This window comes from Carcharhinus amblyrhynchos, chromosome 10, assembly GCF_965287045.1.
Source record: "Carcharhinus amblyrhynchos chromosome 10, sCarAmb.v2.hapA, whole genome shotgun sequence".
NCBI classification, from domain to species: domain Eukaryota; kingdom Metazoa; phylum Chordata; class Chondrichthyes; order Carcharhiniformes; family Carcharhinidae; genus Carcharhinus; species Carcharhinus amblyrhynchos.
This window is the reverse complement of record NC_137333.1, coordinates 87,300,753-87,323,298: the sequence shown is the minus strand read 5'-3', so window position 1 is coordinate 87,323,298 and position 22,546 is coordinate 87,300,753. Positions and strand designations below refer to the sequence as shown.

General features: G+C 41.3%; 1 protein-coding gene across 2 annotated transcripts in view; it reads right to left on the bottom strand.

The window, feature by feature from the left end:
• Positions 1–22,546, bottom strand: part of fchsd2 (FCH and double SH3 domains 2) — a 244,362-nt gene that overhangs the window by 148,865 nt on the left and 72,951 nt on the right. For both annotated transcript variants that reach the window (XM_080197533.1, XM_080197534.1), the window contains exon 4: positions 7,246–7,325. In XM_080197533.1, the coding sequence (XP_080053659.1) occupies positions 7,246–7,325 (80 nt within the window). The remainder of the gene's footprint in view (positions 1–7,245; positions 7,326–22,546) is intronic.

Here is a 22,546-nt window from a genome sequence, read left to right as displayed (position 1 = left end):
CCGCTCCTTCCTCTAGTTCAATTTTACCAGTGGCAGAACAGATGCTGGGCAACCCACCCACCAGTGGCAAAATTGAGAACCTTTCAAGTAGCCAATTAATACCCACTTAAGGACCTCATCCAACCTCTGTTGCCAATTCCCACAATAAGCAGCCAGTCGGGCAGTTTTCGACGCATGGGCTGGTAGCAGGCCTCCTTAATGGGCCCCTTGAGTTCAAAGGTCCCCTGGCAGAAACCTACACCGACATAAATACCAATCTAGCGTCACATGCCTCTGTCCCTAAATGTTGGACAACTGATCTCTGAGGCCAAACTGCCTGCTTGATTCACGAGGGCAGAAATCCCATCTCCTGTCTGTCAGTTATGAACTGTCCCTTAAATGATTGCACGACAGCCAAAGTTCTCCCCGACAGGTTCCTCCACCTGACGTAAGCCTGGAGTTTGGACGGGTGGTGGGGGGGAAATGTGGAATCTGACACCTCATAATTTGGGCCTTTATTTCAAGCGTAGGTTGGGAATAAGGTTGTTTGGCACTTGAATCGACTTCAGGAAGGGTAAAGGAGAACATGCCTGTCTACGTCAATGGGGACGAAATAGAAAGGGTCAAGAGCTTCAAGTTTTTTGTTTAGGTGTCCAGATCACCAACAACCTGTCCTGGTTCCCCCTTGCTGACACAAAAAGAAAGCCCACTAATGTCTCTACTTTTTCAGATGAAGGAAATTTGGCTTGTCAGCTAAGACTCTCACCAACTTTTACAGAAAGAAAGCATCCTTTCTGGTTGTATTACAGCTTGGTATGGCTCCTGCTCTGCCCAAGACCGCAAGAAACTATAGGAAGTCGTGAATGTAGCTCAAACCATCACGCAAACCAGCCTCCCATCCATTGGCTCTGTCTACTCTTCCCGCTGCCTCTGCGAAGCAGCCAGCATAATTAAGGACTCCATGCACCCCGGACATTCTCCCTTTCACCTTCTTCCTTTAGGAAAAAAATATAAAAATCTGAGGTCACATACCAACCAACTCAAGAACAGCTTTTTTCCCTGCTGCTGTCAGATTTTTGAATGGACTTACCTTGCATTAAGTTGATCTTTCTCTACACTTTAGCTATGACTAACACTACATTCTGCACTCTCTCGTTTCCTTCTCTATGAATGGTATGTTTTGTTGGTATAGCACGCAAGAAACAATACTTTTCACTGTATATAAAGATATATGACAATAATAAATCAAATCAATACTAATCTAATGGAAGTACTAGAGAAAATTGCATAGGAATTTGTCATCAAATGCTAGGGAAATCATTTTTGCTTGTAAGATTTTAACAAAACATTATTGCCTAGTTTTAACTCAAATAGAAGTATTATTTAGAAGTGGGGTATACCAGCAATATAAAAAGGTGCAAAATACATTTATTTGGATGTTACCAGACATGAAAGGTTAAAGTTATAAAGGTTGGAGAAGTTGAGATTTTTTACCCCCACAGTTGACTTAACAGCGGTCTTGAATCTTTGGCTGTGAGACCAAAGCAATGTGAAAGGCTATAAGAGTTTAACTTCAGCAGGAGTTCAGAGTCAGGGGAAGTTCAACATCGTTGAATCGGACAGGAGTATTTTTTTCTCTATAATTAATCTCTCTTTTGTAAGAGCTTGGTGCTAGTGAAAAGCAACGCTGATGCTACATCCATTTACGTTAATCAATCTTAACATGAGATAGATGGAGCAGCACATTTGTACATAAGTAATAGAAAATTGAGCTTTCGGAGCAGAAGATAATTTATGCTTAAATTGCAATTGTTAGCACATGATAGGATACATGTCTGAAGTCAATAATTTCAGTGACTAAGAATTCCAAGAGGTTCTAGAGCAGTGGTGAGAAATCTGCGGCCCAGGGTCTCGTGTGGCCAGACTCATTTTGTTACCATTACCCACAGGCAAGGTTGCCACATTCTGTTAATTCCACTCTAGATTTTTTCCTACTGGTATGCCTTAAGTGGTATGTATGTTAAGGAAGGGCAAGCAAAGTGATTGCGAGAATTGTGCACTCCCTCTATGTCCAAAGTATAAATATTTATTTTCCCATTTGTAGTTGATGACAGTTCTATTAATATATAAATGATTAAGCATTTTCTATAACTTGTAATGAAATCTTAGGCATGTGTTAAATGTACTTAATTTTATTAGTGAGGTCATGATTCATGAACAAGCCTGATTGCAATCCTGAAGAAGGGCCACTCAATCTGCCCACTCACGAGCTTGTTGAATGGCAGGGCAGGCGCGAAGGGCTAGATGGCCTACTCCTGCTCCTATTTCTTATGTTCTTATGTTGCCCATCACTGTTCTGGAGTCAAGCGTATGGAAAGCTTTCTGCACAATCATGACTGAGCTTGGAACGATTATCATTTGAGTTTTTTTAATTCAATCTTGGGACATGGGTGTCACTGAAACATAGAAACATAGAACAGTACAGGCCCTTCAGCCCTCGATGTTGTGCCGAGCTTTGTCCGAAACCAAGATCAAGCTATCCCACTCCCTATCGTTCTGGTATGCTCCACGGACCTATCCAATAACCGCTTGAAAATTCCTAAGTGTCCGACTCCACTATCACAGCAGGCAGTCCATTCTACACCCCAACCACTCTGAGTAAAGAACCTGCCTCGGACATCCCTTCTATATATCGCACCATGAACCTATGCCCCCTAGTAACAGCTACATCCACCCGAGGAAATAGTCTCTGAATGTCCACTCTATCTGTCCCACTCATAGACCTTAATAAATTTGCCTCTCATCCTCCTCCGCTCGAAAGAGGAAAGTCCTAGCTCTCTCAAGCTTTCCTTATAAGACCTACCTCTAAACCAGGCAGCATCCTGGTAAATTTCCTCTGCACTCTCTCCAATGCTTCCACATCCTTCTTATAGTGAGGTGACCAGAACTGCACACAGTATTCCAAATGTGGTCTCACCAAGGCCCTGTACAGTTACAACATTACTCCACGGCTCTTAAACTCTAACCCCGTTAACAAACGCTAACACACTATAAGCCTTCTTCACGGCTTTATCCACTTGAGTGGCAACCTTCAGAGATCTGATATGAACCCCAAGATCTCTCTGCTGCTCCACGTTCCTCAGAACCCTGCCGTTGACCCTGTAATCCGCATTCAAATTTGTCCTACCAAAATGAACCACCTCACACTTATCAGGGTTAAACTCCATCTACCATTTTTCAGCCCAGCTCTGCACCCTATCAATGTCTCTTTGCAGCCTGCAAGAGCCCTCCAATAATCTTGGTGTCATCAGCAAATTTACTAACCCACCCTTCAGCCCCCTCCTCCAAGTCATTGATAAAAATCACAAACAGCAGAGGATCCAGCACTGATTCCTGTGGTACATCACTGGTAACTGGTCTCCAATCTGAAAATTTTCCATCCACCGCCACCCTCTGTCTTCTACGAGATAACCAGTTACTTATCCAATTGGCCAATTTCTCTCTATCCCACACCTCCTTACTTACTTCATGAGACCACAATGGGGAACCTTATCAAACGCCATACTAAAATCCATGTATACAACATCAATTGCTCTACCTTCATCCACACACTTCATTACCTCCTCAAAGAATTTAATCAAATTTGAGAGGCAAGACTTACCCTTCACAAATCCGTGTTGACTATCCCAGATTAAGCTGCATCTTTCCAAATGGTCATAAATCCTATCCGTCAGGACATTTTCCATTAACTTACCAACCACCGAAGAAAGACTGACCGGCCTATAATTACCAGGGTCATTCCTATTTCCTTTCTTGAACAGAGAAAGGACATTCGTCACTCTCCAGACCTATGGCACTATCCCCGTGGACAGTGAGGACCCAAAGATCAAAGCCTTTGGTTGGCTAGCATTTATTGTCCATCCCTAGTTGCCCTCGAGAGGATGGTGATAGGCTGCATTCTTAAAACGGTGCAAAGCACGCGCTGTGAGTTGACCCACAATGCTGTTAGGGAGGCAATTCTAGGATTTTGATGCAGCAACTGCGAAGGAACGGCCACGTCAGGACGGTGGCTGGTTGCAGGGGAACTTGCAGGTGGTGTTCCCATGTATCTGTTGCCCTTGTTCTTCTAGATATAAGTGGCCGTGGTTTAGAAGGTGCTGTCTAAGGATCTTTGGTGAATTTCTGCAGTGCATCTTGTAGATAGTACACACAGCTGCTACTGAGTGTTGCGGGTGGAAGGATTGGATGTAGTGTCAAGCAGATTGTCAGATTCATCAGAATGTCTCTTATTGGTAATGGTCATTGCATGGCATTGTGTGGCACAAATGTTACTTGCCATTTGTCAGCTCAAGCCTGGATATTGCCCAAACCTTGCTGTATTGGAACACAGACAGCTTCAATATCTGAAGATTTGCAAATACTGCAGAACAGTGTGTAATCATCGGTGAACATCCCCACTTCTGACCTTATGACAGAGAGAAGGTAATTAATGAAGCAGCTGAAGATAGTTGGGCCGAGGACATTGCCCTGAGGGACACCTGCAAAGATATCCTAATTGCAGTGGCTGACTGGAGCTGTTTAAAAGAGGTGGCTCTCTCTCTCTCTGAAAAGTCATGTGATTAACGGAAGGAGCTACACTTGCTGGAACAACAGTTTTCATTTCATTTTTAAAAATCAATAGCAGTTGCTAACTGGATCTGTTTAAAAGAGGTGGCTCTCTCTCTCTCTGAAAAGATCCCTCTCTCTCTCCAGGTGTTCAAAAAACTAGAACTGTTAACAACAAGTAAGCCTGTGTTATTTGTTAATTGATTTTGAAGAGGTCTTTTAAGTCTGTATGAGGAATATTGCTTGAATTGGAACCAATCAAGACAGATTAGAAGTTAAGAATTATGTCTTGTCATGTTTAAGTATTGTGCACATGTTAAACTGATTCATTTGTTACAGTTAAACTATCTTGTTGAAGTTAATTTTGATAAAAGCTTCCTGGAATGTCAACAGAATCACATCTGGAGTGACATGCCTTATTCCCACATTAATGACAAAATAGCAAATAATTGGAGTTGAATCAAACTTTGTAATATACCTTGGGGTCTCTGATCTGTATCCTAACAAAATACACATTCTTCATGTCGGGTCCAAATTCATGCTCACTGAGCATGACAGAACAGTTCTACTCAAAAGCAAGTTATAAAAATGCTTAATGGGCTGTTGCAAGATTAATGAACTACCAGATAATATATATGATTGAATTCATCTTCATGGCTCACTATATCAGCATATGTATTGGATGCCCCTTTATGCCTTATCTGGTTCTGCACAATACAAATTGACCCAACGGTTGTGAGAGTTGCTACAACCAGTTTTGAGCAAGTTTTCCACATACACAGTGAAGGATTTCTTCATCTATGTGAAAACCATACAGGACTTGCATATTAATAGTAATGCCATGTCTACCTGCTTGTTCAATATAGCTAGCCTATTCGCCAATGTACCACTCAAGGGAGCCATTGACATTTGCACTGTATCACTCTACCATAGTGATCTGGGCCTTAATTTGTCTGAATCCGCATTCATTGAATTGAGCAACTTATACAGTGGAGTTCAGTTTTAACAACAGCATGTATGCCCAAATGAATGGTATTGCCATGGGAGCTCTTCTAGGCCCTGCTTTCTCAAACATCTGTCGGCTTCCACAAGAGACATTCCTTTAATGGAATGGCATCTAACCTCCTAATTATTACTTATCTCCGATACGTAGATGACACATTTGCTACACTCGAATCCAAGGCTGCTTACAAGAACTTCCTTATTCACCTTAATGGGCTCCACCCTGCATTCAAATTCACTTTTGAAATGGAGCAGTCAAATGAATTCCTTTTCAATGACATGCAAGTTGAGAAATTTGCTAATGGGCTCTCTACTATTGTCTGCCATAATCCTGCTTTCATTGGTTAATATATGCTTTGGGATTCCTACAGTTCCACTCACTGTAAAATTGGCTTCATCAGCAACCTTATAAACAAGGCTCTAGCCATTTTCTGTCAGTGCAAGGTTGACATTGAAATTGGGTACAACAAAGCCATCCTGCAGCTTGATGGCTACCCTAATCAGATCATTGCAAACTGTATATCACGCAGACTCCTGAACGGACATCAAACTACCACTTTCGGGCTTAAAAAGTACTCAGTCTACCACAGATTATCCCAAAAGGGCACGGTGTCTCAAAAATTGAATGATAAATTAAGCTAGCCATTTTACAATGCTACTATGTAGAAACAACACAAATCATATTTTCCACCATCAGGCTGCTGCCAAAAAGCCAAAGGATATTTGGCCTATCATACAAATGAACAATATGGTGTATAGGTTTCAGTGCTCGTGAGATGCCAGGTATGTAAGTTGTACAACGAAATGACTGGTGGGTCATGTCAAACAGCCAAAGTACTAACTGGACCCAGCTAGCATATGCCTGCAAAACTCAAAAGTATCCAACATTAGATGTGATTCTGCAACTGGATAGCACTTGTTAAACAATCCTGACTGTACTAAGAATTACACTGACACTTTAAGGTTATCAGTCAGACTCGCAGTGTCTCTCATTTATACATGCCAGAAGCTACATATAGTCACACAGGGCTCTGTGCTTTGCAGACAGAAGGAGTATGTCTATGCATTGCATTTTTTTAACAAAACAAAAACTTGGAGAACAGCCATTCTTTGGTTCATTCCCCAAGGCATTGACCAGAGTTGATCTGTCTGATTTGGAATTAAACAAAACACAGCAGTTAACTGTCCCTGTTGCATTCTCAACGGCAGCACCCCTACAAGAGCTGACTTGCCAACCAATCAGCACTCTCTTGCGGCATAAATTGTCGTTCCCTTTACAAGTGGTATTCTTACACATCTGTCCCGATGAGTGCAAGATCCAAAGCTTTGACAGCGTCACTTTTTTATAGCAAAAATACCTGCACACTATGGGCAGGGTTTGTTCCATGTGAAATTGTTAGCTTAATAAATGACTGCAAAAGCACAAACAACTTCCAGCATCTTACTTAAGTTTTAGCTGCATGCATAACTATAGAATGAATGTTAACAGGATAGTTGATTGCAAGGTTTATCAATATGATTTTATCCTTAACTGATGTTCATGTACACATGCATGCATACATAGCAAAAATAAACTCTAAATTTTCCAGGAATGTTCAGAGAAAAAATATGCTAACTGGACTTCAGTTACTATAATCAACATTTTCCAGAAACATTTACCTGTTATGTTCACTTCTTTCATCAAGTTTTAACCCAACCCATTCCCTCTTGAGGTACTGTGCAGCCAGTTTCTGAAGAGCCTAAAATCAAGAAAAGTATGCAAGAGGTAGTAAATAATACAGTATAAAGTAATTTATCAAAGACAGTGAAAGAAATGTTCGCAAATAAATATTTGAATAATGAAACCTTGCATGAACTGAAATGCCGCAATTAGAGTTTAATACTAAAACTTAGGTATGCTAAGAAAGAATTAATAAGCGTTATTGTTCATTGTAAGAAGAATTGTTGTGGACAGACGCATACTATCAAAGAGCTTGCTTGGGGCCCTGGTGGCAAAAATGTCATATGTTATCAAGAAGGTCACAGGTTTGACCATTCGCCCGTACGGTTTTCACACAGGCCAGCAAGTAAGGAAGCATTATCAGACAGCCTAAAAGTTTGGCTGGAATGTGGAACAAGTTTTACAGATGCACCATAGAAAACATTCTTTCTGGTTGTATCACAGCTTTGTATGGCTCCTGCTCTGCCCAAGACCACAAGGAACTACAAAAGGTCGTGAATATAGCCCAATTCATTACGCAAACCAGCTTCCCGTCCATTGACTCCGTCTACACTTCCCGCTGCCTTGGCAAAGCAGCACTAATAAAGGACCCCATGCACCCTGGATATTCTTTTCTCCACCTTCTTCCATTGGGAAAAAGATACAAAAGTCTGAGGTCATATACCAACCGACTCAAGAACACCTTCCTCCCTGCTGCTGTCAGACTTTTGAATGGACTTACCTTGCATCAAGTTGATCTTTCTCTACACCCTAGCTATGACTGTAACACTACATTCTGCACTGTCTCGATTCCTTCTCTATGAACGGTATGCTTTGTCTGTATAGTGCGTGAGAAACAACACTTTTTACTATGTGAAAACATGTGACAATAAATCAAATCAAATCAATTCAATTCATGCTGATAAGGTATGGGGTTCTTGTCTGAGGTTACAGCGCTTAATGAAGTGGAGGAGGTTTCATTGGTTTCTCAGGCCAACATCCACTTGTCACATAAATTAATAAAACTATTCAAAATCATTTCCAGACACAGACGAAAAATTTTTTTTTGTCAAAAAATTATCCATATCAATGTGTCAAAAGAATATCGGGTGTATAAACTGTAATTCAGTTGGTAACACTCCCACCTCTAAATGTCAAAAGATTCTGGGTTAAAACAACCAAAAAAAAATCAATTCTGACATTGTCTAAACTCCAAAACAAAACAAAATTAATTGCAAAGTTCTTTGAGACATTCAGTGGTAACGAACAGCACAAAAATGCAAGTTATTCTTTTAATCACAAGTTGCCAGGGATGAATGCAGATGGTGCTTTTGTCACAGGAGTAGCCTTTGCCACCAAGGGACCGCACCATAGGCCAAAGGTGGGTCCTTCATGGACTCTGCTAGAGTTTACCAGCTGGTCTTCCCACACAGTTGTGGGACCTCTGATGTGGCTAAAATTCTAACGGAGATGGGTAGAGACCCTTACTTGACCATTTAAGTAGTTAAATTGGCCTCTAGTCAGAAAGATCATCTGCCACCTTCTCTGCTGCTGGTAACTTGACATGGTGGCAGGCCCACTTGCCCATCTCGAGAGCTGATAAAATCCAGCCGATCATGGTTCGCAGCAATGGAAAATCTATTATCGTTTCAAGCTTTTGAAGTGATGTTGCTGCTTAACACCACCAGAGATGCTGCTTAAAAAAAACACCAATTAAAAGTTCTGAGTGTTACTCTGGCAAACCTGATCCCATAATTCAATATGCGTATTTAATTTAAAGCATGATAGTTTAAAAGCAATATGACCTCGACAATAGTATATAAGCAGCAGCACACTTAGACTAATCACAGCAATGCCTGACTCTGTGCAATTAGACTTTACTTTCAGCAAACTTCTGCTTGCACTGTTTATTCTTATCACCTAAAAATTGCATCAATTTTTCATTGATTAAGCTTGCATGTGTAACAGTGTTAATAGCAAACTCTTTCCAATCAAATATTGCAGCCTTGAAGACAATAAATGCACTGCCTGCCATTCTTGCCATAACTTATTACTAATTATACTTTCTACCAGTATATAACACACTGCAAACGTTAACTCCAGTTGACTGGTTTACTTGCAATCCTCAACAAATTAAGCACTCTTGTTACATGACAAATATTTCCCAAACATCCATTACTGTGGGCAACATGGTGGCACAGTGGTTCGCACTGCTGCCTCAGACACCTGGGTTCGATTCCCGGCTTGGGTCACCGTCTGTGTGGAGTCTGCATGCTCTTCCCGAGTCTGTGTGGGTTTCCTCCGGGTGCTCCCACAGTCTGGAAGATCTGGTTAGGTGCATTGGCCATGCTAAATTCTCCCTCAGTGTACTCGAACAGGTGTGGGAATGTGGCAACTACGGGATTTTCACAGTAACTTCACTACAGCGTTAACGTAAGCCTACTTAGAAACCACAGAACCATAGAAAATTTACAGTTCAGAAACAGGCCTTTTGGCCCTTCTTGTCTGTGCCAAACCATATTTTGCCTTGTCCCACTGACCTGCACTTGGACCATATCCCTCCACATCCCTCTCATCTATGTACTGGTCCAAGTTTTTCTTAAATGTTTAAAGTGACCCCTCATTTACCACTTTATCCGCCAGCTCATTCCACACTCCCACCACACTCTGCATGAAGAAGCCACCCCCCCCCCCACCTAATAGTCCCTTTAAACTTTTCTCTTTTCATCCTTAACCCACGCCCTCTAGTTTTTTTTCTTCTCTAGCCTCAGTGGAAAAAGCCTGCTTGCATTCACTCTAACTATACCCATTAAAATCTTATACACCTCTATCAAATCTCCCCTCATTCTTCTACACTCCAGGGAATAAAGTCCTAACCTAACCTAACCTATTCAATCTCTCCCTGTAACTCAGCTTCTCAAGTCCCGGCAACATCCTCGTGAACCTTCTCTGCACTCTTTCAACCTTATTTACATCCTTCCTGTAACTAGGTCAGTCACTTCTGACACTAATAAACTTCACTAGTTAACAATTCCAAAAGCTACAATAAATTCTCTTTGTACTTTGTAAGGATAAAGAGACTTACGTGCAGGCTGCACATAATTACTGTTTCTACTATAAACATCAGGTATTCGGGTGAATTTTTTTAAAATCTCATGTACATGCTATAATCACACATGCTATAGTCACACAATGTACATAAATAGTTCAGTCCCATAAGCCACTTCACAATAAAAATCCATTAAAATCCTATGGCACTCAATGATGTATAGTCAAAAAACAGATGCAAAGCCAAAGCAGATATCAGGAGGAGTGACCAAAAGTCCTGTCAAAGAAGCGAATTCTGAGGTGACCTGAATCAAGAGATGTTTGGAAAGGCTGTAGGATTTTGGCTAAGGGGATAATTAGTAGTTTAAAGGAACAAACACTGAAGGTGGGATGCACAAGACTTAGTCACTAGTTATTAGTTACAAGACTTAGACTAACACTGCTATGAAGTTACTGTGAAATTCCCTCAGTCACCACACTCCGGCACTTAACCAGCACATCTTTCAGACTCTGCGAGGAAAACAGGCCACCCAGAGGAAACCCACGCAGACATGGGGAGAACATGCAAACTTCACCCAAGCCAGGAATCAAACCCAGGTCCCTGGCACTATGAGGCAGTAGCGCTAACCACTGTGCCACCGTGCAGAAACTACAGAATCAGAGGAGTGGAATGTTTCACGGGCTTAACTAATTTGGAGGATGCCTTCTTTCATAACAGGAAAAAAAGAGGCCATGAAACTCACAATGTATTATTCTGCTATGATATTGCTATGTGCAGTCCATTGTGTTCCTGTGATCAGGTCAAACCTGCAGGAAACAAACTTTCTGTCATTTGTGCAAGACATAGAAACAAAGACAGAACTGAAGTGTAAAGTGTGCACTCAGCACTCGTGAACTCAGCTGAACTTGACAAAATTTAATGTGCATGAGTCGCCAGTAAAAATATGCTCCAGTTTTTAAAACTGAAGCAAAATGCCAATGCATTGACATTTTCTTCCTTTTGCAAGAAACTACAGCATAAAGTATGAATCACTGTTAGGTTCAGTAAAAGTTACAGTCCAGAAAGAGGCTATTTGGCCTATTTGAATTTGTATTGATAATGTCTCCGTCTAACAAAAATCTAAGGGATTAAGGAGCAAAGACTCCTTATAGGGTTAGATTGCAGATCAGCCATGACTTCCACTGAACTGAGAAACAGGCTCAAGGGGCGAAGCAGCCTACTCCTATGTTGGCTATCTGAAAGAGTTACCTATCCACTTGGTGCATTTCTGACTTTTTCTCCAAAACCACTCATTTTCAAATATTTATCCACTTAACATCCAAAGCCATTTAAATTCTATTTCTACCACTGTTTCTGGAGGGCATTCCAAATCTGAACAATATGCTTGTATAAAGAAACTCTGCTTTCATTCTTCTGGTGACGATTTTCAATTTGTACTCTCATGTTACCAACTCATCAATCACTTGCTTCTTCCTATATACCTTATCATAATGCTTCTACAATGTTGAACACTTCTATTAGCTTTCCTGTAATCATTCTTTATTGCAAAGAATGCTGCCCCAATTTCTCTAATCTCTTGTTGCAACTCCAGCCACTCATTCCACATATTACTTAGCAAATTTTTCTCACACCAGTTCCTTGGCTTTACATCCTTATGCACAGGGCCCAAAACTAGATTTAATAGTTCAACTGTAGCCTAATTACTACTTTTATACTCTTCAGCACAATCTAACAACATATCATCCATGGTTCTTTACAGTTTTACCTTCTTCTACTTTCTGAACACAAGTTAAGAAATGGCATTCAAGAATGTCTAGTTTGTTGGATTAAAACTTGTGACTGGTGCACCACTTTTGACAGTACTGCTACTCTTAAACAATTTATACCTCACCTAAGCTTGCATAATATTTCATGAAACAACTTACCTAAACTGTTAGTGATTTAGTGACTAAAAATTCCTCAGCTATGTCAGGGCTCTGTATACCAATGCCACTATTCCATAATTTGAAACTCACCTACTTCAATGAAGTCAATTAAGAGATTAACTAGCATCAGATATTCATAAACACAACACAAAAATAGTCACAATTTTTCAAACAATTTTCTCAATACCCAAGTCTTTGTAAACTTTTCCTACACGCCAATCCCTTTATTCTTGCTGATCTACCAGGTAGGCCCAAGAAGGTTCTTACTACTTTGTGTTTGCTTAGCAAAGTTTTGTTTGCAAGTCTTTGTTTTGAAAAGCAAAATCAGTCTGGAAAATTAAAACAATTAAGTGCTACTCCTAACAACATGCATTTACAGAGCAGCTATAACATAACTTGTACCATGTTGCGTCAAAGCAGCATTAAGAAGCAAAATCTGACAACAAGCCATTTAAGGCAGTATGAGGGCAGATGTCCAAAAGCTTGGCCAAAGTAGTAGGCTTTAATAAATGCCTTAAAGGAAGAAGAGATAAATAGAACTCAAGGGCTTAAGACCTTATTGGCTGGAGATGCAGTCACCACTAGTGATGCAATTAACACCAGGGATGTTCAAGTGGTCAGAACTGAACATAAATATCTCGGAGAATTGTGGGGGAAAGGGGGTACTGTACAGGGCAATAGGCAGGGTGAGAAAGAATATGATCTTATTGGGAACTAAGGCATCAAAGATGGAGGTGAGTACGTGGTTGAATGAATGAAAGGCTGAAGAAATGTTATAGGGAAATGGAGGGCCAAAGACTAGACAGTTGGAATTTTGAAAGTGCAGTTGTAAATGAATTAGGCATTGCTAGTTTATTCTACAGGAAGACTGGATTGCGAAATAAGGTTGAGACCTAGGTGGAGATTAACAAAAGGAATTAGATCTGAGGAGACCCTACCTGTGATTGATAAGATAGGAGTAGCAAAGCCACATGAGATTGTGAGGTCAAGGGGTAGCCAGGAATATTGATGTACTTACATGGAGGAAGAATTTAAGGGAGACTAAGGAGAAAAGGAACTCAGGAGATATAGCTGCGTTTGAATGGATATTGAAAGCACCAAGGATGAGAAGTGATTTGATGGAGAGACTGAGGGTGGAAAACACTGAAGATCATTTGGTGAGAAAATATTAACTGTACTTGATACAGAATGAGGTTTTTAAATGATAATTGGTAGGGGTGGAACAAGACAAGATACTCAAAGGAGGAATATTGCTAGAGAAGTAAAGGATCAGGGCAAGGTATGATTTGGTGATAACAGCCATACTGCTACCATAACTATCTTGGCAGGGCAAGAGATAGAAAGTACAAAGAGGCAAGGTGGTTTCATTTAGGCAGTCAGTGCCATTACCCCTCAGCCAGATATCAGTCAATGCCACGATGTTTATGCAGTCATCCACAATAAATGTAAAGGCCTTGTTCACAAGTGAATGGACATACTGGAGGGAGATGGGGGATTTTAATCTGCATATTGATTGGATGACCCAAGTCGGACATGGTGGGCGTGAGGGAGAGTTCTTGGAATGCTGTCGGGATAGTTTCCTTGAACAGTATGTAACGGAACGAGGGAGCGAGTTATCTTAGATCTGGTACTGTGTAACGAGGCAGGTAGAATTAGGGATCTTCTTGGGACAAGTGATCATAGTATGGTTGAATTTCTGATGCAGATGGAGGATGAGAAAGTAGGGTCCCGAATCTGTGTCCTCTGTTTGAAGAGAGGGGAGTACGATAAGATGAGGGCAAAATTGGCGAATGTAGATTGGGGGGTGCAGATTGGTTGGTAGGATGGTTGAGGAACAGTGGAGGATTTTTAAGGAGATCTTTTTCGGTACTCAGCAGAAATATATTCCAATGGTAAAGGAGGACTGTAAGAGAAGAGATAGTAAAAAGTCTGACAACAACCAGCCGTGGTTATCAAAGGAAATAAAGGAGAGTATTAAATTAAAAGCTGATGCGTTCAGAACAGCTAAAATAGTGGGCAAGTAGAAAATTGGGAAAGATTTAAAAAACAACAAATAATGACTAAGAAAGTGACAAAGAAAGGAAAGATAGAGTATGAAGCTGAACTAGCCCTAAATATAAAAAAAGATAGTAAAAGTTTTTACAAATATATAAAGAGGAGGAGACTGGCTATAGTGAATGTTGGACCCTTGGAGGACGAGAGGGGGGATTTAGCGGTGGGTAACGAGGAAATGGTGTCAGTCTTCACGGAGGAGGACACAAATAGCTTGCCGAATATTAAAGATAGAAGGATGGTAGGAGATGAGGTCCTTAATGCAATTACTGTCACTAGAGAGGTAGTGCTTGATAGACTAACAGGACTGAAGGTAGACAAGTTCCTGCGACCAGATGGAACGCATCCCAGGGTTCTGAAAGGAATAGCAGAGGTGATAGTGGATGCCTTAGTAATTATTCATCAAAATTCGCTGGACTCTGGGGAAGTGCCGGAAGATTGGAAAACGACTAATGTTATGCCACTGTTTAAAAAAGATAGCAGACAAAAGGCAGGGAATTATAGGCCGGTTAGTTTAACGTCCATAGTTGGAAAAATGCTGGAATCCGTCATCAAACAAGAAATAGCGAGGCACCTAGAAAAGAACAGCCTGATCAAGCAGACGCAGCACGAATTCGTGAAGGGGACGTTGTGTTTAACGAATTTATTGGATTTCTATGAGGATGTGACTAGTGTGGTAGACAGAGGGGAACCAGCAGATGCGGTGTTTTTAGATTTCCAGAAGGCGTTTGATAAGGTGCCTCACAAAAGGTTGCTGCAAAAGGTTAGGGTGCATGGAGTTGGGGGTAAGGTGTTAGTGTGGATAGAAGATTGGTTGTCTAATAGGAAGCAGAGAGTCGGAGTCAATGGGTGCTATTCTGGTTGGCAGTTGGTGACTAGTGGGGTGCCGCAGGGATCGGTGCTGGGGACTCAACTGTTTACCATTTACATAGACGATCTGGAGGAAGGGCCTGAGTGTAGGGTAACGAAATTTGCTGATGATACAAAGATGAGTGGAAAAGCAAATTGCCTGGAAGGCGTGGAAAGTCTGCAGAGATCTGGATAGGCTGAGTGAGTGGGCGAGAACCTGGCAGATGGAGTATAATGTTAGCAAATGTGAGGTTATCCACTTTGGTAGAAATAATAGTAGGAGGGATTATTATTTAAAGGGCTAAAGGCTGCAGCATGCTACAGTGCAGAGGGACCTGGGGGTCCTTGTGCACGAATCGCAAAAACCCAGTCTGCAGGTGCAGCAAGTGATCAAGAAGGCGAATGGAATGTTGGCCTTTATAGCGAGGGGGATAGAATATAAATGCAGGGAGCTCTTGCTGCAACTGTACAGGGCACTGGTGAGGCCACAACTGGAGTACTGTGTGCAGTTTTGGTCGCCCCATTTGCGAAAGGATATATTGGCCTTGGAGGGAGTGCACAGAAGGTTCACTAGGCTGATACCGGAGATGAGGGGGCTAGCCTATGAGGAGAGATTGAATAGACTGGGTCTGTACTTGTTGGAGTTTAGAAGGCTGAAGGATCTTATAGAGACGTATAAAATAATGAAGGGGCTAGATAGGGTAGAGATAGAGATTTTTTTCCCCACTTAGAAAGGATAGCAGAACTAGAGGGCACAGCCTCAAAATAAGTGGGGGGCAGTTTAGATCGGAATTGAGGAGGAACTTCATTCAAAGGATGATGAGTCTCTGGAATTCTCTGCCCATTGAAGTGGTGGAGCCTTCGTCGCTGAATATATTTAAATCACGGGTTGTTAGGTTTCTGATAGACAAGGGAATCAAGGGTTATGGGGAGAAAGCGGGAAAGTGGAACTGATCCACTTCAGATCAGCCATGATCCCCTGTTGAATGGTGGGGCAGGCTTGAAGTGCTAGATGGCCTACTCCTGTTCCTATTTCTTATGTTCTTATGAGATGTGGTGGGGTTGGCGAGAGCTGATTTACTGGAAGAATCATCAAGATCAGCTGTGGGAGGGATGAGTTAGATGGGTTGATGATCAGCAAGATGACCCCCAGTGTGTGCGCAATGCAGGAAGTTTGGTAGAAGTACGTTGGAGCAATTCCAGCATATCATTTGCATAATGTTGTACTGATTTAGTGATATTGCCTAATCTTTAGATTCTTAAATGTTATAAGAACAATGCCTCACCCATTGGAGCCTGAATCTCAAAACAATAGCCGCGACTCCAACAATACGCCACTAAAAACATAACTTGCTTTACACTCAAAAATTAGTGACCTAAAAATAAATGACATAGTATTACAACTGCATAACCTTTGTTTTACCCGAAGGATGAGAAATGCATTAAAAAATGAAACTGAGTACATTATTTGTGGTAAGAGAAACATGAGCCAATAGCTCATCATGAATCACCCAATAACGTATGAATGCCATCATTCTTCATTCCTGAAGCTGCAGCAGGTTAGCCTAGTTTTTATTGAATGCAACCTACAAAAGCTACTGTGCTGCTGTAAAAAGTGATTTGCAGTCAGTGTTATGATTATAATGCCTTTCAGGAATAAACTCAGGACCAGGAAATTAAATTTCAATGATTTCCCTCAAATCTCTTTGTAGATGCTAAGTAACCTGTTGTGTATTTCGATCATTTCTTGATTTTATTCAATATTCCAGAAGTTGCTGTCTTCCACTTTTATTCATCTCCCATGAATCACAGATTGTTCAGCATGGTCCTGGTGACTTATCAATTTTTAGTACAGCCAGCCCTTCCTAACACTTCCTCTATCAATTTTTAGCCCATTTACCATCTCAACTATCGCTTCTTTCAATTTGACTTTGGCAGCATCATCTTCCTGGGCAAAGAACTCCCATAGAGCCTTCAATAACCCTCAATTCCCATGTCAATCAAATATCAGTTTAACTCGGTCTTTAATACATTCAATGGGCCAGCTTCCACTGCTCACTGGGGAAGAAAGTTCTAAACAGTAATGACCCTCAGAATAAATTTCTACCTTTCTTAATTGATTGACTCCTTATATTGAAATTGTGCTTCTTTGTACCAGGTTCCCCCATGAAGGGAAATATCCTCTCAGTATCTACCCTGTCAAACACCCTCAGAATCTTACACGTTTCAATGAGATCATCTCTCATTCTTCTCAATTCAAATGGGTATTGGATCAATCTTCTCAACCTTTCCTCATAAGTTACACCATTCACCCCAAGAATCACCCTAGTGAACCTTTTCTGAAATACTTCCAAAACAAGAAATCCCCTCTTAAGTAAGGAGAACAAAACTGTACACAGTTTGGGTATGGTCTTAATGCCCTGTGCAGCTGTAATAAGACTTTCCTACTCTTATACTCTAACTCCCTTGCAAGGCCAGCATTCTGTTTGCCGAATTACCTCCTGTACCTGCATGCTGCCTTTTTGAGATTCATGTACAAGAACATCCAGACACCTCTGCACTAGAGCATTCTTAGTCTCTCACTATTTAAATAATATTCTATTCTACTTTCCTGCCAAAGTGGACAATGCCACATTTTGCCACATTATACTCCATCTGCCAAACATTTGCCCACTCTCTTAACCTATCTACATTCCTTTGCACTCTATGTATCTTCTTCATAACTTTACTTTCCTTTGTATCGTCAACAATGATGGTCCAGTAATTTCCCTTTCCTCATTCGATGGAAACATACAGGCACAGAAAATTTTTCTGAACACGTTTTAGAAACATCAGTTAAAACTATTGCTAAGCAGTAACAACAATTATCAATATTTCTGTAGCAACATGTCACCAGAGAAATTTACAGCAATCTTGCAAAGTTAATCAAAACAATTAAGAGCACAAGTTTAGCTTTTTCCAAATATCCTCAGTATGCAGAAAGGGCACAAAACTCATTACTATAAGATTGCCTGGATTGCCACATAAATGTTGAATCCGGCACACCTGTTTCCCAGCTCACCAGCTAGATGTCACACTGGCAGTGGTGGAGACCAGGCAGCATGGCCATGCTGAGTGGATTGGAAGCCACTGTGGCCTCCAGGGGCTTTGGGGCATGGCCAGACAGTACCCATTGGGCAGGGCCTGCTTGACACTTTGGCTGTAAATGTGCCAGGGCAGTGCCAAAGGGGTGGGGCTCAAGGGGCTAGGCCTATGAACTCTGGAGGGGCAAATGTAATCAATGTCAGTTTAGAGGGTGGGGGGGGATCTCCCATTTCACTGACAGATTGGGACACCTGAGAGCTCTGAAGCTGGGTTCACTGGCATGATAAGAAGTCTCACAACACCAGGTTAAAGTCACAGGTTTATTTGGTAGCAAAAGCCACTAGGACTCACCTGACGAAGGAGCAGCAAGCGCTTCAAAAGCTAGTGGCTTTTGCTACCAAATAAACCTGTTGGACTTTAATCTGGTGTTGTGAGACTTCTTACTGTGTTTACCCCAGTCCAACGCTGGCATCTCCACATCTTCAGTGGCATGTGCAGGCTCCCGCACCTGTATCGACGCAAAGCTCCCAGCTGTCAAATTTTTTGACAGAGTGCTGGAAGACTACAGTACCAAGTTTGTTGAAAAGACCAGCACGGAGGACTCCCATTCTCTCGCCGTTGTAATACATAGGAGTCGTTTGGGGAAAATTCTGCCCCCAGCGTTCACTGTTACCAGGGACTGCTGCCAACATGTGCAAGCATAAATAACTCACATCTTCTTCCCAATAAAACAGTCTTTCTTTCATCTCCAACAATTAACCCATTCAGGTGTCAGAATAGGTCACACAATCTCCTTCATTTTACCTAAAATATAGTGTCAAAGCATAACAATCCAACAAACCTCATAACTGTAAAATCAAATGGCCCTGGGATAACTTGTTGCATCCGCTCTCCTTCCAGCTAATTTAACTTTGAACAATCATTCACCAAAACCTGCCACAATCTTATGACAAGGGGCTATAGGTCAAGGCTCTTTTAAAACAAAGGCTTAGGTTCCACACCCACGTGGAATCTTAATCTGAGAAAACCATTTCAAGGCATTTCCCGGTGCGGTGACTGGGGAGAGAAACTGGGGTAAGGAATGAATGCTTTGATTGGTTATAATCCTAACTCTTGGCAATATCTTCCCTTTGTGAAATCAGCCAAAATAAAACTACACTAAGTTGACTGACATGCATCTAAAAATGATTTCAAACATGTTCACAGCTCATGTGATATCTGGGTCTTCAATTTTTTTACATCTCTGTTAATCAGATGGGTTTATACAACATATTTAATAACAGCAGTTTCATTTAAGAACATAAGAAATAGGAGCAGGAGTAGGCCATCTAGCCCTTCGAGCCTGCCCCGCCATTCAATAAGATCATGGCTGATCTGTCGTGGCTCAGTTCCACTTTCCCGCCCTCTCCCCATAACCCTCAATCCCTTCTCTTATCAAAAACCCATCAACCCGCTTCTTAAAAATATTTAGCGAGGCAGCCTCCACCACTTCAACGGGCAGAGAATTCCAGAGATTCACCACCCTTTGAGTGAAGAAGTTCCTCCTCAACTCCGTTCTAAACCGCCTCCCCTTTATCTTGAGGCTGTGCCCCCTAGTCCTACTGTCTTTTTTGAGCGGGAAGAGTCTCTCCACCTCTATCCTATCCATCCCATTCATCATCTTATACGTCTCAATGAGATCTCCCCTCATTCTTCTAAACTCTAACGAGTACAAGCCTAGTTTATTCAGCCTCTCCTCATAGCTCAATCCCCTCAACTCCGGTATCAGCCTAGTAAACCTCCTCTGCACTCCCTCCAGGGCCAAAATTTAGATAGTATCTTTAATGCAGCAAAATATCTCAATAGGTGCTTCACAGGAACATAATCAAACAGATACTGAAACTGAACAACATGAGATGCTCAGAATTAAGGAAGGAACAGTAGCAGAGATTTGAGAGTTAGAATTCCAGAGCATAGCACTTACAGGCAAATCCCAATTCAGACTGACACGGTGACCAGGGTGTGGCTGGAATCAATAGCCAGCAAATGGAGTTGGTGACTAGGATTTAGTTAAGAGGAAGTTTTTGTCATAAATCAATTACCAATCACTTCTCATATTCAGTCTTTTCGTCCTTCAAAAAGCCTCATACTGCTGCTCTGAAGGACTGCTGGGCCTTCCATTTGGGTGTGTAGGGTCAGCCTGCTGGGGATGGGCGGCTTCGTTTTTGTCTTGATTTACTGAGTGATGAGAAAGGTATCTTAGCATGGTGGCCCAGATAGTCTTCTTCCTGGACTTGCTTCCTGTGATATGGTCATCTTAGTTCACCCAGTGAGAAAAGAACTCAAGTTCGGATGGAGAGTCAAACAGACTTGAAAAGTTAACTCTGTTTTCTCGCCCTACAGATGCTGTCAGACCTGCTGAGTTTTTTCAACATCCTCTGTTCTTGTTTCCGATTCTAACATCCGCAGTATTCTGCTTATTCAAGCAGTCAGGACTCTGTGCAAAATCTGCAATGATCATCAGCAAACCACACAGAGCAGAAAAGAGCTGTACCTCCTCCACTCTCAAACCGTCAACGTGAATGCTTACCATTAAGATTTTGCCAGGAGAGCCCATACAATGAAGATCTGTTCCAGATGGAAAGGTAGTGATTTTTATTGTGGAGGGAGGGAGGGAGGGAGGGAGCTTACTCTGAACCAGCTTCTCCTGTTGGGAGTGTCCAGGCAGTGTGAGAATGAAGAGTTTTTCACAGAACTGATGTGAATTTTTGTCTGCATATGTGCTTAATTTCTGATTTTGTGCAATTTAATTAGATTTCCCTCACATTAAACTCAATGATCCAATTAAAAAGTCACAGAGAATCTGGGAACACTGCAATGAAAAAAAGCCCATGCTTATCCATCTGGCTGATCTCTCATTTCAAATCCTTATCATGCATCTTTTTCCCAATATTCTAAACAACTTAAGACAATTGGCACTTTTTGGATCCAAATCTGTCATCAATCCTCTCCTCAAAGCGCCAACAATTGACCTCCGCCATCTGCACAAATATCTTTAACCTATTTCCTTTCCAAAATCCTGCCACTCAAATCAGGTCCCATCTTTCCCAGAACTCCATGTTTGAATTCCTCCAATTAGGTTTCAGCTCCTAGCACAAAACCTGACATGGTTCAGCTACACCGTACCTCTGCAACTTCCTCCCGAATTTTTCTTCTTCTTCAGTTCTTCTATCATTCTGTTCACCCCAGCATTTGTGGCATACCTTCACCTAGTTCAGCCCTATATCATCCCTTAATCCATACCATATAACTGTTTCTCCCCCATCTTTAAAAACCTACTCTAAATCTATCACTTAGGCTCATGTGGAATATAAACGTTGGTATGAATTGGTTGGTCTGCATGGCCTGTTTCTGTCATATCTTATGTAATCTCCAACTCAGCTCTCAGTTACCTTTCCTAACTTACCCAATATTGTATGAATAACACCCATCCCTTAATCATTTTAAATCTTCACCTATGGTCTGGCTAGAGCATTTTCGGCAAAGTTGCTTTGTAAGTGCAAGTTATCACAGAATCAATAAATAATAAAAAGAAAAAAATTGAATTAGAAAAGTAATGTCCTCAAAGAAATTCAACGTCTGGTCCTAGGCAGTCAAATATGACAATTTTCGAAGTCCTGATAGTCAGTGGATTCTTATTCAAAATCTATAATCTACGTTAAAGATTCAATTGCCAGGCAAAATCTTCCATAAACAATTTTTAGTTTTATTTTGCATACCTTGGTCCCTACTCAGTATTGCATAGTGTTAAAGCTATACAGCAAAATCAAGAAAGAAGAGACTAACTCATTTAGATAATTTGGTGAAAGCAGCAAATGGCATTCTTTTTATTCCTTTTCCAGCTTCTACTAAATATTCATGAGAAAAATTCACAAAGGCCACTTTAAAACGTATTGCAGCAGAGAAAAATGTTGCTGTGTGGCTAGCTGAAACGGAAATTTATTTCTGAAAGCATTCAGACACTATACAAACATTAACAGAATCATACATTTTCTAATATTAAATCAAGTTATTCATTATACACAAGGGCTGCTGTGAAAACAGATAATGTTACACAAAGGCTAAGTTCATTAGTTCTGGACAGGTGGCCATTCCAACGCTCTATGTAACACTGGGTATTGGCATCTAAAGCCCGCCCACAATAGCACTAAAGACGATTATGCAAATACTGGGTTTCCCACAATTTTCCCAGGAATAGAGAGAAATGTTCCGTGTGGAAGAGTTGATTGTTCCTCAGTCATGTGGAAAAACAAACCCGAAGAG